Source organism: Tachyglossus aculeatus, chromosome 17 (genome assembly GCF_015852505.1).
Source record: "Tachyglossus aculeatus isolate mTacAcu1 chromosome 17, mTacAcu1.pri, whole genome shotgun sequence".
NCBI classification, from domain to species: domain Eukaryota; kingdom Metazoa; phylum Chordata; class Mammalia; order Monotremata; family Tachyglossidae; genus Tachyglossus; species Tachyglossus aculeatus.
The window spans coordinates 48,139,297-48,166,867 of NC_052082.1; the positions used below are offsets into that span (position 1 = coordinate 48,139,297).

The 27,571-nt window shown below is 47.6% G+C and overlaps 1 protein-coding gene across 1 annotated transcript; it reads left to right on the forward strand.

The window, feature by feature from the left end:
- Nucleotides 1-3,557: 3,557 nt before the first annotated feature.
- Nucleotides 3,558-27,379, forward strand: LGALS9 (galectin 9). Its single transcript, XM_038759424.1, has 9 exons — nucleotides 3,558-3,596; nucleotides 10,598-10,689; nucleotides 12,697-12,898; nucleotides 14,182-14,292; nucleotides 20,612-20,647; nucleotides 22,464-22,505; nucleotides 24,625-24,713; nucleotides 24,978-25,140; nucleotides 26,234-27,379. The coding sequence occupies exons 1-9, from the start codon at nucleotides 3,558-3,560 to the stop codon at nucleotides 26,378-26,380; spliced, it is 921 nt and encodes a 306-aa protein (XP_038615352.1). The 3' UTR covers nucleotides 26,381-27,379.
- Nucleotides 27,380-27,571: the final 192 nt, after the last annotated feature.

The window sequence follows — 27,571 nt, forward strand, 5'->3', positions numbered from 1 at the left end:
TAATGCCCTCCCTCTGCCCATCCGCCAAGCTCGCTCTCTTCCTCCCTTCAAGGCCCTACTGAGAGCTCACCTCCTCCAGGAGGCCTTCCCACACGGAGCCCCTTCCTTCCTCTCCCCCTCGTCCCCCTCTCCATCCCCCCGTCTTACCTCCTTCCCTTCCCCACAGCACCTGTATATATGTATATATGTTTGCACACATTTATTACTCTATTTATTTATTTTACTTGTACATATCTATTCCATTTATTTTGTTAGTATGTTTGGTTTTGTTCTCTGTCTCCCCCTTTTAGACTGTGAGCCCACTGTTGGGTAGGGACTGTCTCTATATGTTGCCAACTTGTACTTCCCAAGCGCTTAGTACAGTGCTCTGCACACAGTAAGCGCTCAATAAATGCGATTGATTGATTGATGGATTCTAATCCTGGCTTTGCCACTTGCCCATTGTGTGACCCTGGGCATGCCCCTTAACTTATCTAAGCCTCGGTTTCGTTATTTATAAAATGGGGATTAAAAACATGTTCTCCCTTCCCCGAGACCATGAGCCCCATGAGTCTGAACTGATGATCCTGTACCTATTGAGTGCAGCACTTAGTATAGTGTTTGGCATATAGTAAGCACTCAACAAATGATGATGCTGATGATGGCATTTATTAAGCGCTTACTATGTGCAAAGCACTGTTCTAAGTGCTGGGGAGGTTACAAAGTGACCAGGTTGTCCCACAGGAGGCTCACAGTCTTAATCCCCATTTTAGAGATGAGGGAACTGAGGCCCAGAGAAGTGAAGTGACTTGCCTGAAGTCACACGGCTGACAATTGTGTCAATAGGGGAAACAGCCTGGCTCAGTGGAAAGAGCGTGGGCTTGGGAGTCAGAGGTCATGGGTTTGAATCCTGGCTCCACCATTTGTCAGCTGTGTGACCTTGGGCAAGCCACTTAACTTCTCTGTGCCTCAGTTACCTCATCTGTCAAATGGGGATGAAGACTGTGAGCCCCAAGTGAGACAAGCTGATCACCTTGTATCCCCCTCCAGCGCTTAGAACAGTGCTTTGCACATAGTAAGTGCTTAACAAACTCCACCATTATTATTATTTTTAATTGGCAGAGCTGGGATTTGAACCCATGACCTCTGACTCCAAAGCCAAGGCTCTTTCCACTGAGCCACGCTGCTTCTCTATTATTATGTGTAAACAAACATGGTATTAGGATAGTGATATACAATATGCTGGGACTAATTGAATGAGAAGAAAGCCATTTGTGATATTGTTTCCATTCACATTAATCTTGTATCATTTTAGTTAATTTCAGGAACTTGGGAGTGGCTTTTTAGTCAGCATTAACAGCCCTCCCAGCAAAATGCTTCAATCTTATTTTTGGCAAGGCTAGCAATATTCCTTTCACTTGAATGGATGACCCCTTCCCCAAATGGGGAAGTGCAGACTCCTTGGAAATGGGAAACTTATTGTCCCCATGGCGTGAGCACCGAGGGGGTAAGACTGATAACTTTACCCAAAAATAGCCCCTCAGACCAGGGGCAAAGCCAAAATCAAACAATAGCATTTATTGAGCACATACTGCATGATGAGCAGGGTAATGAACACCTGGGAGCATACAATTCAGTGGGCAGACACGATCCCCTCCCTCAAGGAGCTTGCAGTCTAAAGGGGAAGACAGAAAATAAAATGAATTGCTTCCCTTGCCTGGAATTCATTTTATTTTCTGTCTTCCCCTTTAGACTGCAAGTTCCTGGAGGGAGGGGATCGTGTCTACCCACTGTATCGTACGCTCCCAGGTGTTCATTACCCTGCTCTTCACGCAGTATGTGCTCAATAAATGCTACTGTTTGATTTTAGCTTTGCCCCTGGTCTGAGGGGCTACTTTTGGGTAAAGTTATCAGCCTTACCCCGTCGGTGCTCACGCCACGTTCCTTTTGGCGGGAAGACGAGGAGAATACTTGTTGTAGGCAGGGAATGTCTCGTGAAATTGGGGTCAGATTGCTGCTTTCTCCTCCAGTTCTTCCAGCCAGCCAACGAATAGTATATACTGACCATCTCCCTTAGGCAGAGAACTGTAGTAAGTGCTTGAGAGGTGATGGGAGAGGGCAGAAACCCAACCCTTGCCCTTGAAGACCATACAATTGAAAGGAGAAACAGAGACAAATTTCAAATAGGAGGGAGGAGAGCAAAAACTCCTCACTATTGGCTTCAAAGCTGTCCACCACCTTGCCCTCTCCTACTTCACCTCCCTTCTCTCCTTCTACAGCCCGATCCGCACACTCCGCTCCTCTGCCGCTAACCTCCTCACTGTGCCTCGTTTTCACCCGTCCCGCCGTCGACCCATGTCCTACCTCTGGCCTGGAACGCCCTCCCTCCTCAAATCTAACCAACTAGTACACTCCCCCGCCCTTCAAAGCCCTACTGAAAGCTCACCTCCTCCAGGAGGCCTTCCCAGACTAAGCCCCCCTTTTCCTCTGCTCCCCCCCATCGCCCCCAATCACTCCCTCTTCTCTACTCCCTCCCCACCCCACAGCACTTGTGTGTATATATGTACATATTTATAATTCTATTTATTTTTATTAATGATGTGTATATGTAATTCTGTCGATATTGATGCTATTAACGCCTGTTTACTTGTTTTGATGTCTGTCTACCCCCTTCTAGACGGTGAGCCCATTGTGGGCAGGGATTGTTTCTATTTGTTGCTGAACTCTACTTTCCAAACGCTTAGTACAGTGCTCTGTACTGTACAATCAATCATATTTATTGAGCGCTTACTGTGTGCAGAGCACTGTACTAAGCGCTTGGGAAGTACAAGTTGGCAACATTTAGAGACGGTCCCTACCCACCAGTGGGCTCACAGTCTAGAAGGGGGAGACAGAGAACAAAACAAAACATATTAACAAAACAAAATAGAATAGATATGTACAGGTAAAATAAATAAATAGAGTAATAAATCCGTACAAACATATATACATATATACAGGCGCTGTGGGGAAGGGAAGGAGGTAAGGCGGGGGGGGATGGAGAGGGGAAGGGGGGAGAATGAATGAATGAAAGAGTGGAAAGGCGAAGAGATAAAGTGCTTAAACTTAGATTGGGAAAACATCCCGACAGTTCAATCAATCAATCATATTTATTGAGTGCTTACTGTGTGCAGAGCACTGTACTAAGCGCTTGGGAAGTCCAAGTTGGCAACATATAGAGACAGTCCCTACCCAACAGTGGGCTCACAGTCTAAAAGACAGTTGTGAGGGCATAAGTGTTGAGGGAGTGTCTAAATGCATAAAAGTGCCCTTTTATAGGGCACTTTTATCTTTGAGGTGACCGCACCTCTAAAAGTGGGCTCGATGCTCGGGATTAGAAAGGTGTGTGTTTGCCCCTCCCCAGAGTTTTCCCTGTATAGGCTGCTCCCGGTCTCCGATGGCTACCTCCTATGCTTTCTTCACATCACAGTTAGTTTCAGTCTCAGTTTCCCATAGGGTCCCGCCCACTTCTTGAACCCACTTCCTTCCAGAAAACCACTGTTGGGGGTCAGAGGCAGTAGTGGCAGTGGCACAGCAACATGGCTTTCAGCAATCTCCAGTCATCCTTTATGAACCCCGTAAGTGTCAGCGTCCTGATGCAGAGGGGCCGGAGGTGGGATGGGGGAGATGGGGAGGACCCCAAGGAGCCTTCCAGGGAGTGGGAGTTCGAGAAAGGCTAATTCTGTTGTATCGCGCTCACCCAGCCGTGTACTACAGTGCTCTGCACATAGCTGTGTGACCTTGGGTGAGTCACTTCACTTCTCTGGGCCTCAGTTCCTCATCTATAAGATGGAGATTAAGACTGTGAGCCCTATGTGGGACAGGGGCTGTGTCCAACCTGATTTGTTGGTATCCTCCCCAGTGGTTAGAACAATGCCTGGATCGTGGTAAGTACTTAACAAATATCACAATTATTATTATTATTATTATTATTAATAATAAATATAATTGGTTGATTGTTTAGAGGGATTTGAGCTGGCCATGGGGGAGGTGAGGTGGTCAGGGACAGGAATGTCCCTTCCTAGTTCTGACTGCTTTGCCCAGAAGGATTTTTGGATCTAGGGGTCGGGGGGCGGGGGGACAAGGACCATTGGTCAATGATCTCTAATTAATCATTCATTCATTCATTCAATCATATTTATTGAGCGCTTACTGTGTGCAGAGTACTGTACTAAGTGCTTGGGAAGTGCATTCATTCATTCATTCATTCAATCGTATTTATTGAGCACTTACTGTGTGCAGAGCACTGTACTAAGCGCTTGGGAAGTACAAGTTGGCAACATATAGAGACAGTCCCTACCCAACAGTGGGCTCACAGTCTAGAAGGGGGAGACAGACAACAAAACTCAACATATTAACAAAATAAAATAAATCGAATAAATATGTACAAATAAACTAAATAAATAGAGTAATAAATACGTACAAACATATATACATATATACAGGTGCTGTGGGGAGGGGAAGGAGGAAAGCCGGGAGGGATGGAGAGGGGGAGGAGGGGGAGAGGAAAGAGGGGGCTCAGTCTTGGAAGGCCTCCTGGAGGAGGTGAGCTCTCAGTAGGGCTTTGAAGGGAAGAAGAGAGCGAGCTTGGCGGATGTGCGGAGGAGGGCATTCCAGGCCGGGGGTAGACAGCGGGACAGGTGAGAACGATTATTAAAATTATTATTTTAATAATTATTTTAGTAGTAATGATGGCATGTTTTAAGCGCTTACTATGTGCAAAGCACTATTCTAAGTGCTGGGGAGGTTACAAGGTGATCAGGTTGTCCCACGGGGGCTAACAGTCTTAATTCCCACCTTACAGATAAGGGAACTGAGGCCCAGAGAGGTGCAGTGACTTGCCCAAAGTCACACTGCTGATCGAAAATGAGTTTGCCAAGAACGTAGTAGCCTAAAGGAACTGCCATGCAAGCAGATTACCTTGAAGCTTACTTTCATCATTGTATTATTGCTATCCTAATTGGAAAAATCCCTAATGATTCCCACAGACGCGACGGCCTCAGACCTCAATCGGAAAACTACGCTGATTTGTATTAGGATCAGAAGCCACCCTTAGGTTGAAGCTGTTCTCTAAAGTCCTCTATTATAAAAAAAGTTCTGGTTCTTTGGCGGAGGCCTGAATTTCTTCTTCCAGGTCAACACGGTGTATCCGCCCTGTTTGGGTAATCACCCTCATCCCCTTCCTCCCAGACAACAGTCAGTCTGATCCTGCCTCCCATCCCAGCCATCAGGTCATGGTCTAGTGAATAGAGCTGAGGTTTGGGAGTTAGAAGGACCTTGGTTCTAATCCCACTCCGCCACTTATCTGCTATAATAATGATGGCATTTGTTAAGCGCTTACTATGTGCAAAGCACTGTTCTAAGCACTGGGGAGGATACAAAGTGATCAGGTTGTCCCCCGTGCTGCTATGTGACCTTAGGCAAATCACTTCACTTCTCTGGGCCTCAGTTCCCTCATCTGTAAAATGAGGATTAAGACTGTGAGCCCTATAATAATAATAATGGTAGCATTTATTAAGCGCTTACTATGTGCAAAGCACTGTTCTAAGCGCTGGGGAGGTTACAAGGTGATCAGGTTGTCCCACGGGGGGGCTTAAGTCTTCGTCCCCATTTTACAGATGAAGTAACTGAGGCCCAGAGAAGTGAAGTGACTTGCCCAAAGTCACACAGCTGGCAATTGGCGGAGCCGGGATTTGAACCCATGACCTCTGACTCCAAAGCCCGTGCTCTTTCCACTGAGCCACGGGACTGTGTCCAACCCCATTATCTTGTCTCTACCCCAGTGCTTAGTACAGTGCTGGGCACATAGAAAGCGCTTAACAGATACCACCCCCAGACAGGTTCTTCAGAGAAGGCAATGACCGGGCATCAGGTTGGATTTCTCCACTTGCCCAGGATCAAAATCTTAGCATTTTAGGTAACTTGAGGCAAAGCGCTCATCTGGCTTCTCAGAATTTAGACAACAGGTGGATTTAAGTTTCTTCCCAGCACCCAGAAGCAGCAGCTCACCCAGAGCTTAGAGCTGTAGCCGCCATGGATGACGGCCAACTGATAAGGGAGAGCAGCCTCTTTCCTGGGCCCTGTGAACATTGACTACAGGCTCCAGGCCAGGAAAAGGTGGCGGTTCCTGGATCTGATTTAAGGCACTCTTAATTTCACTCCCTGGGGCTGTGTCTGTGTTGTGTTTGTGCTGATCGGAAGGGCTAAGGGGTACACCAGTTTGGGCCTGGGGCCTGGATAAAAATATCCCTTCATCCTCCCAACTCTGGACGGCCCAGTCGAGTGTCCGCCCACCCGATTCTGACGCCGCAAAATTCAACCATGAAGTCGGGAATTTGAATGTGCTTCCTAGGTTTGGGTGGAGCAGATGGCAAGAAGGTAAAAATTTGTTCATAGGGAACGGGACTCCTCCCTCGGTATTTTGGGGCCCTGGAGCCACTGCCCCGGGGGATTGTGCCTTTAACCTTTAACTGCCCCTTTAACCTTCCGTTTGTCTAGTGCTACCCCTGGAACCGTTAAAATGCCAAACTCTCTTTTTCCCCTGGATCGGAGGATGACTTTTTCCCTAACAGCCTGCTGGTTTGTACTTTGAGAAACCCAGCAGATCCTTCCAAGAAAGGATTTCCTTGTTCTTGGCACCTGAGTGGCAGAGCAGCATAGATCACCCAGTGAGGACTTTGAACATCCTAATCGGTGTTTTATGTATCCCGCCTCTTGATTCCCTCCTCCCCGAGCACAACTTGAGAGGAAGTCCGAAGCTGCCTGGCCCAGTGGATAGTCAGTCAGTCAATCATTCAGTCAATAGTAATAATAATAATGGCATTTATTAAGCGCTTACTATGTGCAAAGCACTGTTCTAAGCGCTGGGGGGGATACAAGGTGATCAGGTTGTCCCACCTGGGGCTCACAGTCTTCATCCCCATTTTACAGATGAGGGAATGAGGCACAGAGAAGTTAAGTGACTTGCCCAAAGTCACACAGCTGACAAGTGGCGGAGCTGGGATTTGAACCCATGTCCTCTGACTCCAAAGCCCGGGCTCTTTTCCACTGAGCCACGCTGCTTCTCTACTTATCGAGCGCTTACTGTGTGCAGAGCACTGGCTTAGTGCTTGGGAAAGTACAACAATATAACAGACACATTCCCCGCCCACAACGAGCTTATAGTCTAGAGGGGGAGAGACATTAATATAAATAAATGAATTACGGATTTGAACGTAAGTGCCGTGGGGCTCGGAGGGGGGATGAATAAAGGGAACAAGTCACGGTGATGCAGGAGGGTGAGGAGAAGAGGAAAGGAGGGCTTACATAAGGCCTCTTGGAGATGCGCCTTCAGTCAGGCTTGGAATGGGGGAAGGGGAATTTTCTGTTGGATTTGAGGAGGGAGAGTGTTCCAGGCCAGAGGCAGGATGTGAGTGAGAGAGGTCAGCAGCTAAATAGACAAGAATGAGGAAAAGTGAGAAGGTTACTCACTCCTTTAATGCGTGTGAAAGGAGTGAAATATGCAGGCTGGGCTGTATTAGAAGAGTAGCGAGATAGTAGGGCCTGGGAATCAGAAGGATAATAATAATGATGGCATTTATTAAGCGCTTACTATGTGCAAAGCACTGTTCTAAGTGCTGGGGATCAAGTTGTTCCCCAGGGGGCTCTCAGTCTTCATCCCCATTTTACAGATGAGATAACTGAGGCACAGAGAAGTGAAGTGATTTGCCCAAAGTCACACAGCTGACAATTGGCAGAGCTGGGATTTGAACCCCTGACCTCTGACTCCAAAGCCCAGGCTCTTTCCACTGAGCCATGTCGCTTCTCCACGGATGGAAAGGAAATGGGGAGGCAGAGGTGGGGCAAGGAGGAAGTGGGAGGAAAGTGCTAAGTGTAGAGGAGGAAGGAGGTGGAGGAGATGGGGAGGTGGAGGAAGGGGGTAGGGGGACCTGGGAGGAGGAGATTAGGGAGAAAGAGGTGGTGGAATGATCTGGGTTCTATTTCTGGCTTCGTCACTTGTCTGCTGTGTGACTTCGGGAAAGCCACTTAACTTCTCTGTGCCTTAGTTACCTCATCTCTAAAATCAGATCGAGGCTGAGCCCCAAATGGGACAGGGACTGTATCCAATCCGATTAGCTTGTACCCACCCCAGCGCTTAGTACGGTGTCTGGCACACAAGTAAGCGCTTAATAAACACCATTATTATTACTATTTCACTTCTCTGGGCCTCAGTTACCTCATCTGTGAAATGGGGATTAAGACTGTGAGCCCCAAGCGGGACATGGAGTTCGTTCTGCCTGATTAGCTCTACCTAGCTCAGAGCTTAGTACAGTGCTTGGCACATAGTAAGTACTTAAAACAAATGCCAATTAAAAAAAAGAAAATGCCTTGGGGTGATTTGAGGTTGTTCCTGGGCCTCCCAGCTGCGGCCACTGTAACATCCAAGTTAAACTAATCTCGAGCTTCAATCAGAGAGAAAGAGTTAGGGCTAGGAATAGGGCCAAAGATCGCTAGAGGAGGGAACCTGCTTTCTCCACAGAGGGAGAGATTTTTCTTTAATGGTATTTGTCAAGCCCTTACAATGCTAAACACTTGTGAAGCAGCGTAGCCCAGTGGATAGAACCCAGGCCTGGGAATCAGAAGGTCATGGGTTCTAATCCCGGCTCTGTCACTTGTCTGCTGTGTGACCTTGGGCAAGTCACTTCATTTCTCTGGGCCTCAGTTACCTCATCTGTAAAACGGGGATTAAGACTGTGAACCCTATGTGGGACAGGGGCTGTGTCCAACCTGATTTGCTTGTATCCACTCCAGCGCTTAGTACGGTGGCTGGCACATAGTAAGCACGTAACAAATATCATAATTATTATGATGATGATGATGATGATGTGTCAAACACTGTTCTAAGTGCTGGGATAGATACAAGTTAATCAGGTTGGACACAGTCTTGGAGGGAAAATAGGAGAACTGAGGCACAGAGAAGTTAAATGATTTGCCCAAGGAATCCCAACAGACAAGCAGAGCTGGGATTAGAATCCAGGTCTTTTGATTCCCAAACCCGTGCTCTTTCCACTAGACCATGCTGATTCTCACACGGAGAACATCTCAAAGAGCATCAGTCGCTCACCTTCTGGGGTAGAAGCCACCTGGCCCAGTGGAAAGAGAATGGTGGGAGTCAGAAGACCTGAGTCCTAATCCTGGTTCTGCCAGTTCCTTGCTGTGTGACCTTGAGCAAGTCACTTAACTTCTCTGGGCTTCATCTTCCTCGACTGTAAAATGGGGATTCAATCCCTGTCCCCCTTCTTACTTAGACTGTGAACCTCATTTGGGTCAGGTGGACCGTCCAACCTGATGAACTTGTATCTACCCCAGGGCTTAGAATAGTGCTTTTAACAAATATAATGATAGTAATGAATAATAATATTTGTTAAGCACTTCCTGTGTGTCAAGCACTGTTCTAAGCGCTGGGGTAGATACAAGTTAATCGGGTCGGACAAAGTCCCTGTCCCTCATGGGGATCGTACTCTTAATCCCCATTTTGCAGATGAGGTAATTGAGGCCCAGAGAAGTGAAGTGGAGGTTGGGGTGGACACTAAGAGGAGAGGCTTCCAATAGGGAAAGAAGCGTGGAACTGGTTTGGGTGGATTTTCCAGGAAAGGGCCCATGGAGGACATGTCAGCTGATAAGGGAAAAGTAGCAGTGTTTCAGAAGGCCATTGCCATTCCTTTCGTATTCATTCATTCATTCGTATTTATTGAGCGCTTCCTGTGTGCAGAGCACTGTACTAAGCGCTTGGGAAGTCCAAGTCGGCAACAGACAGAGATGGTCCCTACCCAACAACAGGCTCACAGTCTAGAAGGGGAAGACAGACAACAAAACAAATATGTCCTCCATAGGTTCACTCAGGAGCACCACAGAGCTTTGGACAGAAGTTCAGGGCTTGAGCAATGACCTCCATCTGAAGGAATAATTTTCCACCTCTGGCAAAGGGAGGGAAAGGGAAATGATAATAATAATGGCATTTATTAAGCGCTTACTATGTGCAAAGCACTGTTCGAAGCTCTGGGGACGTTACAAGGTGATCAGGTTGTCTCACTGGGGGCTCACAGTCTTCATCTCCATTTTACAGATGGGGTAACTGAGGCACAGAGAAGTTGAGTGACTTGCCCAAAGTCTCTCAGCTGACAGTTGGCGGAGCCGGGATTGAACCCATGACCTTTGACTCCAAAGCCTGGGCTCTTTCCACTGAGCCACGCTGCTTCTCCAAAAGCAAGTTCAGGACCAGGATGTATATATATATATATAGTTATATATATAGTTATATATTGTTATATATATTGTTTCATATATATATATATATATATATATATATATATATATAATCTGCCCTAGCAGTTAGTTTAGTGCCTGGCATATAGTAAGTGCATAACAACATATATATATATATATATATATATATATATATATATATATATATATATACAAGTGCATAACAATATATATATCATATATATACATATATGTATATGTGTGTGTTTGCCACACGCATGTGCATAATTAAATTGCACTGCTAACCATTCTCATGTTGTTTCTCTTGTTACAGCATGTCCCGTTCAGCGGCTCTATTCTTGGTGGCCTCAAAGATGGACTCCAGATAGTCATAAATGGGACGGTCCTTCCTACCGGCAGCAACGGGTATGTGGTTTGCTTTCCCCCTAAAATCGGCCTTTAGAGAATTCAGAAACCTGTACAGGAGGCAAAGGAGAGAGAGCTGCCAGGACAATCAATCAATCAATCAGTCAATCAATCAATCGTACTTATTGAGCACTTACTGTGTGCAGAGCACTGTACTAAGCGCTTGGGAAGTACAAGTTGGCAACATATAGAGACAGTCCCTACCCAAGAGTGGGCTCACAGTCTAAAAGGGGGAGACAGAGAGCAAAACCAAACATACTAACAAAATAAAATAAATAGACAATCCAGCCCCTGCCCTCAGATCTCTACCACCAATCAACAAATCAGTGATATTTACTGAGAGCTTACTATGTGCAGAGCACTGTACTAAGCACTTGGAAGAGTACGATACAACAGAAGTAGCAGATACATTCCTTGCCCACAATGAGCTTACAGTCTAGAGAGGGAGACAGACTAATTAATACCTAGGTAATTTATAATATTTAATCCCCATTTTACAACTGAGGCACAGAGAGGTGGCTTGCCCAAGATTACACAGTATTAAGCAGTGGAGCAGAGATTAGAATCCAGGTCCTCTGACTCCCCATGCCTGGGCCCTTTCCACTAGGCACACTGCTTCTCGGGGTCCCCCATAAGCAATTTATAATAGTCAATCTCCATTTTACAGATGAGGTAACTGAGGCACGGAGAAGTGGCTTTCATTCATTCATTCATTCAATCGTATTTATTGAGCGCTCACTGTGTGCAGAGCACTGGACTAAGCGCTTGGGAAGTCCAAATTGGCAACATATAGAGACGGTCCCTACCCAACAGCAGGCTCACAGTCCAGAAAGTGGGCTCACAGTCCAAGGTCACGCAGCAGACAAGTGGTGGAGCTGGGATGAGAACCCAGCTCCCCGGACTCGCTTCAGTTTTTGTGGAAATTCTCAAAATCAATCAATCAGTGTCATGTAGTGAGCTCTTACTGTGTGCAAAGCACTGTATTAAGCTAAGTACAATACACCAGAATTGTTAGAACGGTCCTTACCCACAACGAGCTTACAATCTAGAGACTGTCCTGAACTCGAGGAGCTGAAGAGGGGAGGAAAAGGAAGAAAGGAAAGAAACCAAGCCCAGCGTGGATGAATCTGAAATGCGCTCATTGCTGTGAATCTCAAACCTCTCCCCCCTTGACTCTGTCTCCTGAGATCTCTTAGCCCCCTCCATTCACACCCCCTGCTTTCCCTCTGCCCCCCAAAGAAAGCATATTACAATGTCAAGGACACCTTGCGGTAAGTGGGACCTGACCACAGTCTCCTGGTTTCGTCCAGAATAACCAATCATTGATACTTATTGAGCGCTTACTGTGCTCAGAGCACTGTACTAAGAGCTGGGGAAAGTACAACAGAGTGGAAGACGGGATCGTCCCACAAAGAGATTATGATCTACAGGTGTAATCAATCAATCAATCGTATTTATTGAGCGCTTACTGTGTGCAGAGCACTGTACTAAGCGCTTGGGAAGTACAAGTTGGCAACATATAGAGACAGTCCCTACCCAACAGTGGGCTCACATTCTAAAATGGGGAGACAGAGAATAAAACTAAACATACTAACAAAATAAAATAAATAGAATAGATATGTACAAGTAAAATACATAAATAAATAAAGAGTAATAAATATGTACAAACATATATACATATATACAGGTGCTGGGGGAAGGGAAGGAGGTAAGAGGTGTAGACTGTGAGCTTGTTGTGGGCGGGGAATGTGTCTGTTTATTGCTGCGTTGTACTCTCCCAAACACTTAGTACAGTGCTCAGCACACAGTAAGCGCTCAATAAATACAATTGAATGAATGACGGATGAGGGGGTGGGGAGGGGAGTCCGGGCCTGGGGCCTCCTCCCCCTGGCAGCGGATCCTTAGGCACGGGCGGAGGGATGAGGACACCAGCAGTTTGGAGCCTGTGGTGGAGGGTCGGGCCTTGACGTCGAATACCTGCCGTCCTCTTGTCCCGTTCGGGCCCAGGTTTGCCGTGAATCTCCAGTGTGGAAGTAGCGGCCAAGACATCGCATTCCACTTCAATCCCCGGTTTGAAGGTGACTACTGTGTCGTCTGCAACACCAAGGAGAACGACAGGTGGGGGAATGAGGAGAGGAAGATGGAAATGCCCTTCCTGAAGGGGGTACCCTTTGAGATAAGAATTCTGGTGCAGAGCAATTCCTTCTTGGTGAGTGTGTTGCCCTTCAGAAGCCGCTTCTCAGTGTCTCTGAGGAATACCCCATGGGAGGGGAAACAGAGGCAATAATAAAGCTCGAACTGACCCAGAATCCATCCTCCAAACTCCCTGGGGAGGTAGGAAGGGAGCAGAGAGACATATATATGTCAGCAGAGGCTCAGAGAGATATTGATAATGATGGCATTTGTTAAGCGCTTACTATGTGTTCTAAGCACTGGGATAGAGACAAACTAATCAGGTTAGACAGAGTCCCTGTCCCACACGGGGCTCACAATCTTAATCCCCATTTTACAGATGAAGGAACTGAGGCCCAGAGAAGTGAAGTCACTAGCCCAAGGTCTCCTTTAGTCCGGTTGTTCCTCCACTAAGCTACCCTGCTTCCCTTAAGGCATAGCTCATTGTGGGCAGGGAACATGTCTGCCACCTCTGCTGTATTGTAGTCCCCCCGGCGTGGCTCAGTGGAAACAGCCCGGTCTTTGGAGTCAGAGGTCATGGGTTCAAATCCCAGCTCTGCCAATTGTCAGCTGTGTGACTTTGGACAAGTCACTTCACTTCTCTGTGCCTCAGTTACCTCAACTGTAAAATGGGGATTAATACCACGAGCCCCCGGTGGGACAACCTGATCACCTTGTAACCTCCCCAGCGCTTAGAACAGTGCTTTGCACATAGTAAGCGCTTAATAAATGCCATCGTTATTATTATTCTCTGTGCAAAGTAAGTACTCAAATAAATACTATTGATGATGATGATGATAATAATAATTATGGTATTTAAGGGCTTACTATGTGCCAGGCACTGTACTAAGCACTAGGTTGGATAAAAGCAAAACGGGTTGGACACAGTCCCCGTCCCACGTGGGGCTCACAGTCTCAATCCCCATTTTACAGATGAGGCACAGAGAAGTGAAGTGACTTGTCCGAGGGCGAGCCGAGATTAGAGGCCCAGGCTCTATCCACTATGCCAGGCTGCTTCTCCATTGATTTCCTGAGCAACCGATGGGCATGACGCACTCTACCAGGCATTTAGAAGCGCTTAGTACAGTGCTCTGCACACAGTAAGTGCTCAGTAAATGCGATTGAATTTAGAAAGTTCAGAATACCGATGTGAAACACTCCCTACCCACAGGGAGTTTGCAGTCCAATGGAGAAGACAAACATAAAATTACTTGTAAGACGGATTGGGAGGTGATCCTGTCAATACCCCGCTGTACATCCTTCCCCGCAACCTAAGACCCCATCTTTGTTAAAGCCCGGCTAATCCTTTCTGTCTGCCAGGTGGCTGTCAACGGGAATCACTTCTTGGAATATCAGCACCGACTCCCGTTCCAGCGGGCGGACACCATCACCGTCCAGGGCAGCGTGCATTTGGCCTTCATCAACTTCCAGGTCAGAGTGGGGGACCCCCGGGCCCCCATCAGACCCAAAGCCTGTTGCTTCAGGACTGGTGGAAAAATGTGATTTTATCCCTCTGCAGTGGCCCACACTGCTCTGGGCTGATGCATTTATAATAATTATAATGCTAATGGTATTTAAGCATTAAATTTAAGCGCTTGCTTCAGAGAAGCAGCGTGGCTCATTGGGAAGAACACGGGCTTTGGAGTCAGAGGTCATGGGTTCGATTGCTGTGTGGCCTTGGGCAAGTCACTTAACTTCTCTGAGCCTGTTACCTCATCTGTAAAATGGGTGACTGTGAGCCCCATGTGGGGCAACCTTGATTACCTTGTATCCCCCCCAGCGCTTAGAACAGTGCTCTGCACACAGTAAGCGCTTAACAAATGCCGTCATCATTATTATTATTACTATGTGCTAGGCACTGTACTAAGTGCTGGGGTGCATAAGAGTAATTCGGGTTGGACACAGTCCCTGCCCCACGCAGGGCTCACGGTCTTCATCCTCATTGTACTAATGAGGTAACTGAAGCACAGAGGAGTGAAGTGACTTGCCCGAAGTCACACAGCAGACAAGTGGTGGAGCCGGGATTAGTTTTCTTGTCTTCTGACTCTTAGGCCCGTGTTCTATCCACTAGGCCATACCGATGCTTCTCCAGTGGCCTACTGGGCTGGTTGAGGCCCTAGGAGGCATGTTGCCCTTTCTTCCCTTTTCTGTCTCCTACTGCCTCCTTATTTCTCTCCTCCTTGTTTTTGTTTCCCCTCGGGGCCCTGAATCTCTGCTCCTCCACTTTCTGCATCTCTCCCCACTTCACCCGCAACTTAATCCTTGTGCAGCCCTCAAGCCTTGCGTCTGACCCAACCTGCTCTGCATCCATCTCCATTTCCTCCCTAAAATGCCTTATTAATCAGCCGCTCCTCAGCTGCCTCCTTTCCCCGAGTGGTATTCACTGAGCGTCTACTGCGTGCAGAGCGCCGAACTAAGTGTTTCGTCTCACTAACCCGTATTCCGCTTTCTTCAACCTGTGGTGCTTCTTTTAATAGAATAACAGACCTGCACCTGTTCAGCCTTCATCCTCAGCTGTGTGGTTTCCTTCCCGAAATAGGAAAACGAGAAACCAAGTGAGTGCCACTTCCTTGGCCCCCCAGACAGTGGTCAGTTGGCAAAAGGTCAGTCAGCGATTCAGCAGCGATTCAATCAATCAATCATATTTATTGAGCGCTTACTATGTGCAGAGCACTGTACTAAGCGCTTGGGAAGTACAAATTGGCAACATATACAGTCCCTACCCAACAGTGGGCTCACAGATTCAGCGTGGCTCAGTGGAAAAGAGCCCGGGCTTTGGAGTCAGAGGTCATGGGTTCCAATCCCAGCTCCACCAGTTGTCAGCTGTGTGACTTTGGGCAAGTCACTTCTCTGTGCCTCAGTTCCCTCATCTGTAAGATGGGGATTAAGACTGTGAGCCTGCCGTGGGACAACCTGATCACCTTGTAACCTCCCCAGTGCTTAGAACAGTGTGTGGCACATAGTAAGCGCTTAATAAATGCCATCATTATTTTTATTATTATTCAGTGAGTCAGCATCGAGTCTGTCAATCAGTACCAACAGTCGGTCGACAGTGGTCAGTCAGCCACAAGTCAGTTAACCACAACAATCAGTCCATCATTAACAAATCAGTTAGCAATGACAGTCAGTCAGTAACAAATTAGTAACAATAATTACGGTATCTGTTAAGCACTTGCTATGTGCCAAGCACTGTTCTAAGCGCAGGTGTAGATACAAGGTAATCAGGTGGTCCCACGTGGAGCTCACAGTCAATCCCCATTAGATGAGGGAACTGATGCACAGAGAAGCCAAGTGACCTGTCCAAAGTCACACAGCTGGTCAGCGGCAGAGGCGGGATTAGAACCCACGACCTCTGACTCCCAAGCCCGGGCTCTTTCCACTAAAAGCTCTTTCCATCCGCAGCAACAGCCAGCAACGAGTCAGTCAGTCGGTACAACAGACAGCGCAATAGTTAGCATCAGCAGTCAGTCACCAATCAGAAAGCAACAACAGTGAGCAACAAGGCAATCAATCAATGCATAAATACAATAACGGTACTTACTGAATGCTTTCTGTACACAGAGCACTGTTCTAAGCCCTAGGGAGAGTACAATATAATAATAATAATTAAAATGATGGCATTTATTAAGCTCTTACTATGTGCAAAGCACTGTTCTAAGCGCTTGGGGGATACAAGGTGATCAGGTTGCAATATAACAATATAGCACTTTCCCTTCCCACAAAGAGCTTACAGTCTCAAGGGGAGACAGGCATTAAAACACATTACAGATATGTAAATAATAATAATAATGGCATTTATTAAGCACTTACTATGTGCAAAGCACTGTCCTAAGTGCTGGGGAGGTTACAAGGCGATCAGGTTGTCCCACGGGGGGCTCACAGTCATAATCCCCATTTTACAGATGAGGTAACTGAGGCACAGAGAAGTTAAGTGACTTGCCCAAAGTCACACAGCTGACAGTTGGCGGAGCCGGGATTTGAGCCCATGACCTCTAACTCCAAAGCTTGGGCTCTTTCCACTGAGCCACACTGCTTCTCTTTAATAAGGCTTCGAAGGAGGGGAAAGTGACAGTCTGTAGGCTATTAAGAGGAAGGACATTTCAGGCCAGAGGCAGGACATGGATGAGGGGTCTAACGAGATCGAGGTACGGAGAGTAGCTTGCTGAGCTACTCACTTACTGAGCTTGTTCATTCATTCATTCAATCATATTTATTGAGTGCTTACTGTGTGCAGAGCACTGTACTAAGCGCTTGGGAAGTCCAAGTTGGCAACATATAGAGACGGTCCCTACCCAACAGCAGGCTCACAGTCTAGAAACACAGTCTTGTTCATTCATTCATTCATTCAATCGTATTTATTGAGCGCTTACTGTGTGCAGAGCACTGTACTAAGCGCTTGGAAAGTACAAGTTTGCAACATATAGAGACGGTCCCTACCCAACCGCGGGCTCACAGCCTAGAAGTGCTCTGCACATAGTAAGTGCTTAACAAATGCCATCATTATTATTAGAAGGGGGAGACAGACAACAAAACAAAGCAAATTAACAAACTAAAATAAATAGAATATGTAGAAGTAAAATAGAGTAATAAATATGTATAAACATATATACATATATACGGCACTCACTGTTTGTACAGCACTGCACTAAGTGCTTGGGAGACTACAATACAGCAGAGTTGGTAGACACATTCTCTACCCACAAGGAAGTAACAGGTCTAGAGGGGGAGATGGACATTAAAAGAAATTACATATATATATACTATTAATTATAAATCTATATATTATGAATTATAATTTATAAGATGAATTATATGGACATAAGTGCTCTGGGCCGAGGGATGGGATCCTGGCGCCCACTCGGCCTGAACCTACGGAGACTGTGTGCTGGAGATAGTTAATTTCCCACTTGATTCTGGGTGGGGAGAGGGTGGCCCAGGGCCCTTTCTTTTCCCAGTTAGCCTTCACAGTCCATCTCGGAGCTGAATCCACTGTATCGTTGCACTTGCAGAAGCAGCGTGGCTCAGTGGAAAGAGCCCGGGCTTTGGAGTCAGAGGTCATGAGTTCAAATCCCGGCTCTGCCACTTTTCATTCATTCATTCAGTCGTATTTATTGAGCGCTTACTGTGTGCAGAGCACTGAACTAAGCGCTTGGGAAGTACAAGTTGGCAACATATAGAGACGGTCCCTACCCAACAACGGGCTCACTGTCTAGAGGGGGGAATCCCTGCCCTCAAGGAGCTTCCAGTCTCAGCACTTCCATCACGGACACTTGCTCTCCCCTTTAGCACTTCTGTTTAGAGGTTTTACCTCTGCTGCTACTTCCTAACTGTAATTCATTTCAGTGTCTGACGCCCCGGCTAGACTATAAGCTCCTAGAAGGCAGCGACTGTGCCTGTCGACTCCAAGGGCTTAGCATGGTGCTCAGCAAGTGCCCAATAAATGCCAGCGAGAGATTGGGCTTGTGTTAAGTTTTGGTTTCCAGAGTAATAATATAAATAATAATGGAGTTTATTAAGCGCTTACTATGTGCAAAGCACTGTTCTAAGCGCTGGGGAGGTTACAAGGTGATCAGGTTGGCCCACGGGGGGCTCACAGTCTCAATCCCCACTTTACAGATGAGGGAACTGAGGCACAGAGAAGTTAAGTGACTTGCCCAAAGTCACACAGCTGACTAGTGGCGGAGCCGGGATTTGAACCCATGACCTCCAACTCCAAAGCCCGGGCTCTTTCCACTGAGCCATGCTGCTTCTCAGCTGTGTGACTTTGGGCAAGTCACTTCACTTCTCTGGGCCTCAGTTCCCTCATTTGGAAAATGGGGATTAAGACTGTGAGCCCCACATGGGACAACCTGATTACCTTGTAACCTCCCCAGTGCTTAGAACAGTGCTTTGCACATAGTAAGTGCTTAATAAATGCCGTTATTATTATTATTATTATTATTATTATTATTATTATTATTATTATTATTATGTTGGAGGGCCCACAAAGCCAGCTTATCCCTCTCCTGCTTTAGCTCCCCTCGGCTTTGAAAGTCTTGTAGTAAGGCCTGCAGTGTTGTCCGCATATAACACTATTGTGAATGCATGTAATCCTACTGCCTGCATAGAGTCCTGCAAAGTGTGCACAAAACTCCTTGCACTCGGAGTGCTTTGCTTCAGTGCCTTCAAGAACCCTTTTAGGGGCTAGATAAGTGAATCCCCACTGGGGAAACTGAGCTAATAATAATAACTTTGGTATTTAGAGAAGCGGCGTGGCTCAGTGGAAAGAGCCCGGGCTTTGGAGTCTGAGGTCAGGGGTCCAAATCCCGCCTCCGCCACTTGTCAGCTGTGTGACTTTGGGCAAGTCACTTCACGTCTCTGGGCCTCAGTTCCCTCATCTGTAAAATGGGGATGAAGACTGTGAGCCCCCGTGGGACAACCTCATCATTTTGTAACCTCCCCAGCACTTAGAACAGGGCTTTGCACATAGTAAGCACTTAATAAATGCTATCATTATTATTATTATTTGTTGAGTGCTTACTGTGTGCTAAGCACACATCTACTGTACTAAGCGCTGGGGTAGTTAGAAGTTAATTAGGGTGAACACAGTCCCTATCCCACGTGGGGCTCACAGTCTTAATCCCCACTATACAGGTGAGGTAACTGAGGTTCAGAGGAGTGAAGCGACTTGCCCAAGGTCACACAGCAGCCAAGTGGCAGAGTCAGGATTAGAACTGATGACCTTCCGACTCCCAGGCTGAAGCTCTATCCTCTGTGCCATGCTGGATGCAGAATGGAAAGCGGATTTCTGCCCTGTCGGGGCAGAGACGGAAAGAGAACTCAGGAGTGCTAGTTCCCAGGCTAGTCCTTGGATCCCTCAGCTTCCCTCCCTCCCATCGGGGTCGCGGCTGTAAGCCCCAAATTCCCCAGCAATTACCAGGACAGCTGCCCCCTTACCGTCCCAGCCCACCCAACCACCCATCCCGATTCTTTGACCACCATCTTCATCCTCTTCCTCCTCAGCATTATCATCCTGAGTTAATAGAGACCCAGGCCCTGCCTCCAGGAGTGGGCAGGAGAAAAGAGATGAAATTAACAACCCCAGCTCGCTCTGGTCCTTCGGCGTTCCAGACACCATTCCGGACCTCTGGGCTTGGATTATGGGAGAGGCTCCGGGACACACATCACCCGGGGAAGATGCCCTACAGGACATAGTCAGTCAGTCAATCATATTTACTGAGTGCTTACTGTGAGCAGAGCACTGTACTAAGCACTTGGGAGAGCCCAATACAACAATAAACAGACACATTCCCTGCCCTCGGCTGGCATCTTTACTGTCCAGGGATCGGCCTTCAGCCTGGACAACTCAAGTTCCGATCCTGGGGTCATCATCAACAATCAGTCAGTCATTTTTATTGAGCACTTGCTGTGTGCAGAGCACTGTACTAAGCACTTGGGAGAGTACAGTACAAACGGAGTTTGTAGACATGTTGCCTGCTCACAAACAACCAACAGTCCAGAGGGGGAAATGGACATTAAAATAGATAATGGACTTGTACTTACATGCCTTGGGGCTGTATTTATTGAGCACGTACAGAAGTTCAAAATAACTGATCAGTTTAATAAGGAAGACAAGGAGAATAAGTATGAGCACAAAGTAGAAAGAAATAAGAACTGAGTCTCAGTACGCCATCACGTCGGGGTCATCCCTGGGATCAGAGTTATGTGTTTTTTCGTAATAATGCTGTTTTCCCTTTCTCATCACCCTCAGCCTCAGAAATCCAGGCCCAACCCACCTATAGTGATGGTAAGTCTCAAATCTGCTGAGAATTTTTTTAAATTTTCTTTGAAGTTGGTTTACACTGGTACTGCTTACTAGTGGTTAGAAAGGAGTTTGTTTTTCTGCAGAAAACTGTGGCCCAGGATCTTGTGTTGTTACTGTTGTTGTTAATGGTACTTGTCAAGCATTTACTCTGTGCCAGCCACTGTACCAAGCTCTGGGGCCCATACAAGCTACTCAGGTTGGACACGGTCCATGTCCCACATGGGGCTCACAGTCTTAATCCCCATTTTACAGGTGAAAGAACTGAAGCACAGAGAAGAGAAGTCTCTTGCCCAAGGTCACACAGCGGTGGTGGAGCGGGGACTAGAACCCACATCCTTCTGACTTTTAGGGCCATGCTCTATCCACTAGCCATGTGGCATCTCTAGGAGCTGGGCAGCAACAGCACGAGTTTCTCCAGTGTCTCCTCCTGCCTCTTTGGACAGTGTGTGGCCATTTACCGCCCGCCCTGAGTCCCCCTGACAACTGAACCATCGCTCAGCAGCCTTGGGGCCTTGCTTTCCTGGAACCGCCTGCCCCACAGGCAGATCTCACAACCAACAGCCGGGGCTCTCTTCCTCTCACCCCTCCAGCCCCGCCACCAAAAAAAGTGTGATCGATTCTCCGTGCTTTCCAAGCTGGGGAGGGTGACAGTCCCGTATCTTGGGCTTGCTTTACCCGGGAAGATGTAATAATAATAATAGACTGTGAGCCCACTGTTGGGTAGGGACTGTCTCTATATGTTGCCAACTTGTACTTCCCAAGTGCTTAGTACAGTGCTCTGCACACAGTAAGCGCTCAATAAATATGATTGATGATAATAATAATAATAAATGTGGTATCTGTTAAGTGCTTACTATGTACCACAGTACATAGTATAGTATATTATAGTGCCTATAGTAAGCACTTAATAAATGCCATCGCTATTATTGAGAAGCAGCATGGCTCAGTGGAAAGAGCCCGGACTTTGGAGTCAGAGGTCATGGGTTCAAATCCCGGCTCCGCCAACTGTCAGCTGTGTGCCTTTGGGCAAGTCACTTCACTTCTCTGAGCCTCAGTTACCTCATCTGTAAAATGGGGATTAAGATTGTGAGTCCCCCGTGGGACAACCTGATGACCTTGTAGCCTCCCCAGCACTTAGAACAGTGCTTTGCACAAAGTGAGCACTTAATAAATGCCATCATCATTATTATTATTATTATTACCAGGCACTGTACTAAGCACTGGGGTGGATACAAACAAATTGGGTCGGATATAGTCCCTGTCCCGCATGGGGCTCGCAGTCTTAATCCCCATTTGACAGATGAGGGAACTGAGGCACAGAGAAGTGAAGTGACTTGCCCAAGGCCATACAGCAGAGAAGGGGCGGAGCCAGGATTAGAACCCATCATCAATCGTATTTATTGAGCGCTTACTATGTGCAGAGCACTGTACTAAGCGCTTGGGAAGTACAAATTGGCAACCCATGACCTTCTGACTCCCAAACCTGTGCTCTATCCACTCCATGCTGCTTCAAGACCACCAGTGGGACGGAAGGAGGGGAAGGGCTTCTGGGGAATGAGGGTGAGAGCGAAGAATGAGGTTGCAAGAGGGAACAGGAAGTTGTCACACCCTCTCCAGTGTTCCTTCTTTTGGCCATAATGGGTCATGATCCCCTTCTATCCCCTCCCCCAGAGCTTAGAACAGTGCTTTGCACATAGTAAGCGCTTAAAAATGCCATTATTATTATTATTATTATATGATTTGTGACATAATAGTATACAGAACCTTTTGTTGATCTGATGGCCTCTTTCTTTTCCAGCCTCAGATTCATGCGGATTATCAAATGGCCGGCCCACGTTATGTAAGTCTTCGGGGATGGAGGAAACTAACAGAGATGGTCCAGAGACATACAGAGATGAAGGAGAGTTAGCAAAGAGGAGAAGGGTTTGGGGTTTAGGATTTGGAGTCCTGACCAACACTCACCGAAGGCCCAGATCAGGACTGTCCCTGGGGGTACAGGAAGTCAACTCGTCTCCCGTTGGGGCCCGAGGGACTGAGGACATCAGGAAACTGTTGACACCTTGCAGGGGAGTCGAGTAGGGAAGACGAGGCTGCTCAAGTTTTATTTCCCAGGCCGAGGACTGCCGCTTCGGGGAGTGACCCGGCCACAACTACTGGCAAGATCCCAACAAGCCCAGATTCACTGGGTGCCCGAACATTTCACTAGAAAGGATTTTCGGCACAGCAGGAATTCTGGGTGCCTTCCTGCTTCAACCCCCTCCTGCCCCTGTACACTGAAAGCCAAGATATTAGCAATTGTGGCATTAAGGGTTTACTATCTGCCCAGCTATGTCCTAAGCGCCAGGGTAGATACAAGCTAATCAGATCCCACCTGGGGCTCACAATCTAAGTAGGTCTGAATTCCATTTTCCAGATGAGGTGACGGAGTCAGTCAATCATTTATCGAGTGTTTCCTGTGTGCAGAGCACAGAACTAGGTGCTTGGGAGAGTACAATATAACAATATAACAGACGTATTTGCTGCCCACAAAGAGCTTACAGTCTAGAGAGATGTGGAACAGAGGCACAGAGGCTCAGAAAAGTGAAGTGATTGGTGTAAGGTTACATAGCAGACAAGCAACAGTCAGAATTAGACTCTCAGGCCTGTGCTTTTTCTTGGCTAGGCCATTCTGCTTTTCCAGATTCTTTTCCCAAGTCTGACTCCTCTAGTCTGTAAGTTCATTGTGGGCAGGGAATGTGTCTGCTTATTGCTATATTGTACTCTCCCAAGCTCTTAGTACAGTGTTTTGCAAACGGTAAGTGCTCAATAAATACAACTGAATGAATGAATTCCTACGTACCCTGTGCCCAAACCCCATCCGGACTTCTGAAGCCGTTCAGAAGCTCTTACTTGAGGTGGACCCTGGCTCCAGGCCAGCCTCCCTAACTTGGCCAGGATAGAAAAAGGAAGAAAAGAGAGTGGAGCAGGAGGCTCAGGGGTCCCCCTTCCCCTGGCCCCAGAAAAAAGGCCTGGGCTCAGAAATCAGAGTTATGGAGGGAGTGAAAGTCATACAGACACAGGAGGGAGTGCTGGAACTGTCTGATTCCAAAGAACCCAACACAGGGCTCTTCCCTCCCACTTCTCAGTCACTTTTTCGAATCAGTCTCGGCACGTAGCTCCCGTTTTGAAACTTCATGGCCCCCTTTAAACATCAGATTTGAGAACTGCAGGGTCATAGACCGGGCACTTGATCTACATCGTCAAAATTCAGTGCTCTCATGTGGCTCAGGGCAAACGGATAGGATGCAGTCTGTTCCAAGCATCGGTCGAGTGATGCGTTTGTTCCTTTCTGGTTCTCTCATGTAATAAGTCTGACAGCCAATCCCACCGATTCCAAGACAGTCTTATGTGAGTCTTTCCAAGGCCGTGGAAGGGCTGGGGAGCAGGGAAGAGGGAAATCTCACACCTGGCCACCTAGGTCTGAAACCAGGCTGTCCTGTGAAGGCTCCCAGCCACCTCAAGAGCTCCAAGTCCGTTAAACAGACACATTCCCTGCCCACCGTGGGTCTAAACCTCGATTTTACGTTTGCCCTCTAACCCTCCCACTGCTGGAAGACATGGAGACATCGATTCCATTTTCCGTCTGCAAACTAAGCCTTCCTTTCTGAACCAACCTTTGCTTCCAGTCCTCCAGCCCTCGGCTGACTACCGAAAGCTAGGCTCACTTGAGCCAACTCTGGGCCCTAAAATCGTATGTTCACCTCCGGTCTCCTGCTGTCCCAGATCCCCAGAATGGCAAATAATTGAAACCAAAATGGGGTTTGATTTGAACGCTCCTCAGGGTCGGTACAGCATAAACCCAACCAGAGTTCATTGTTTTCAAACCTGCCAGTGTCCAGCTACTCCTTCGCCTTCCCCTCTGAGCAGCAAGCGCTGTCCTCCGCCCCTTCTAACCTCCTTTCTGGTTTTCTGGCCAACAGGTTATACCGTACTCTACCCTGATTGTGGGTGGACTTTACCCATCTAAGACCATCATCATATGGGGGACCATCCTACCCCAGGCCAAAAGGTAAGAGGCTTTCTAATCTCCAGGGGCCAGGAGAGACCCCAGGAAAGAACCTCGTCCCATTCCTGCCTCAGGTCAGAAAGGTCGTAATCCCCTTCTAGACTGTAAACTCCTCGTGGGCAGAGAAGGTGTCTGTTTATTGTTGTAGTGTACTCTCCCAAGCGTTTAGTACAGTGCCCAGAAGGCGGCCACTGATCGAGCTTGTGGATTCTTGTTCCTCGGAGGGGTGGAGGGGCTCTGTGATTTCTTCCCTGCTCCCCTTTTCAGGTTCCACGTCAACCTGAGACGCGGCGGAGATGTGGCCTTCCACCTGAACCCCCGCTTCGACGAGAACACCATCGTCCGCAACACCCAGGTCTCCCAGTTCTGGGGGACGGAGGAGCGGAGCATGATCTCTCCGATGCCCTTCGGCCCCGGGCAGACGATCACGGTAATCTAAAATGATTAGATTACCATTCTCCTCCGTGAAGTGACTGGTCCAAAGTCACACAGCTGACAAGTGGTGGAGCCGGGATTAGAACCCACGACCTCTGACGCCCAAGCCCGAGCTCTTTCCACTAAGCCATGCTGCTTCTCCGCCAGGACTTGTTTCTGGGTTCATTTCCAAGCCAGCTTGGCCTGTCTGAGGGCCAAAGTGCAGTCCACCTGCTGGGGTGAGAGGGGCCGCTGAACCAGACTGGACCCCCATTTACCTTGTCCAAGCCCCATTTTATTCATTCATTCATTCATTCAATCATATTTATTGAGCACTTACTGTGTACCGAGCACTGTACTAAGGGCTTGGGAGCGCACAATACAACAATAAACATTTTGCCAACTTGTACTTCCCAAGTGCTTAGTCCAGTGCTCTGCACACGGTAAGCGCTCAATAAATACGATTGAATGCATGAAAGAATGAATGAATAAACAGACATATTCCCTGCCCGCAACAAGCTCACAGCCAAGAGGGAGGGAGAAAGACATCAATGCAAATAAATAAAATTACAGATAAGGGCTGTGGGCAAAAAAGGAGCAAATCAGGAAGACACAGAAGGGAGTGGGAGATGAGGACAAGTAAAATAAATTACAGATATGTACATAAGTGCTGTAGGGCTGGGAGGTGGGAAGAGAAAAGGGAGCAAGTCAGGGTGATGCAGAAGGGAATGGGAGAAGAGGAAAAGGGGGCTTAGGGAAGGCCTCTTGGAGGAAATGGGCCTTCGAGAAGGCTTTGAAGCAGGGGAGAATAAATGTCTGTCGGATTTGAGGAGGGAGGGCATTCCAGGTCGGAGGCAAGATGTGGGCGAGGGGTCAGCGGTAAGATAGACAACATCGAGGCCCAGTGAGAAGGTTAGCACTAGAGGAGCAAAGCATGCATGCGGTTTACTGGAGAGACTCCCCCAAGGGTCAGGCAGCACGCTGTGTGTGTGGGGAAAAAAAATCCTTCCTCCATCCTGCCAACTGCTTTCAAAATAGTGACGAGAAATTCCCTCTGGTTTCCACCCTTGTGTGTCCTGGCTTGAGCAGTTTCTCTTATCTGGTTCCAGATCTGCATCGTGTGTGAAAGCCACTGTTTTAAAGTGCTGGTGAATGGGCACCACCTGTTTGACTACAAACACCGTCTCTCAGACCTCCAGAACATCAACCATCTGGAAATCGGAGGAGACATCCAAGTGATCCATGCCCAGGCTTGAGAATGAAACTCTGCTGCCCAGCATCTGGGGCCGGGGAAGGGAGATGCGTGCTAGCAGGACCCTGGGATAAGATCATCTTTTTCCAAAGTTTTCCCTGGGGAATGACCAGATCCTGGCTTATTCCCCAGCAAAGTATTAGCATGGAATAGAGAACCCCAAGCAGTGTCTGGTAAAGGGTCAAAGATTTCACCCTTTGTCTGGGCGCAGATTTCTGCAGCCTGAATCTAGTTCTTTGCTCACCTTGGCTTCGAGGGGTCTGTACTTCTCTCCGGTTAAAGCTCCTTGTGGGTAGAAAGCGTCCTTCGTGCTTCTACTGGACTTTTCTAAGCGCTTAGTACACGGCATTGCACCCAGGGGATCAACAAATACCATTACTACTAGTACTGCCTGCATTATAATACCACCACTGTCTAGCTCAGTCTATTTATCCTCCCTCATTCCCTCGCTACCCTACCCTGCTTCTTCACTCTGACCATGTGAGATCATATTTCCACTTCTTTTTTTCCTCACTCTCCAATCTGTACTTTTCTTCCCGTTAAAATAATAAATCAGTCTGCATCGTCGCTTCCCTTAGACTGATCGATCCATCAGTCATTTGTATTTAAGCGCTTACTGTGGGCAAAGCACTGTACTAAGCACTCGGGAGAGTACAATAAGAACATCTTTATAGTTGCCACGTGCTACCTTCCCTTCTTCAAAGCCTGCCTCCTCCAGGGGTCCTTTCTGGTTCAGGAGAAAAGAGGCATAAAATTATTCTTCCTTTTTCTGTCCAGTGTGCTCGGTGTCGGCCGGCTGAGCCTGGTCTAGGTGGTCACCCTTGCGATGGCAATTCTCTTTAAGGTGCTGGTTGGTATTTTGTAATCAGATGGATTCTTTTTCTTCTTGCCTCCCAAGTGCCGCTCGTAACCTCCACTGAACATGAACTTGGAAGACTTGGTGCTTTGCTGTTCATTAAATGGTTTTTAGAGCTTCGGCTGTGGCATCGGGCTTTAATCCCATTCTGTACGGGGCCGGGCATCCTGGGCCAGTTTAGAGGAAAGGGCGTGTTGACTGTAAGCCGGGTGGGACCCTGACTAGGCTAGAATGAGCCCCTTCCCTGCAGATGAGTGCTAACGGTTGCCCGGGTGGATTAAAATCCAGGGAAATGTGAATCGGTAGGGCAATTTGCACTTGGCGACTGCATTTTGCCCT

Bases quoted from the DNA above. Each gene is read 5' to 3' on its own strand.
- LGALS9 (XM_038759424.1), top strand. From the start codon at position 3,558: ATGGCTTTCAGCAATCTCCAGTCATCCTTTATGAACCCC. The intron at 3,597-10,597 runs GTAAGTGTCAGC...CTCTTGTTACAG, and splicing joins AGTCATCCTTTATGAACCCC to CATGTCCCGTTCAGCGGCTC. The intron at 20,648-22,463 runs GTAAGTCTCAAA...TTTCTTTTCCAG, and splicing joins CCAACCCACCTATAGTGATG to CCTCAGATTCATGCGGATTA.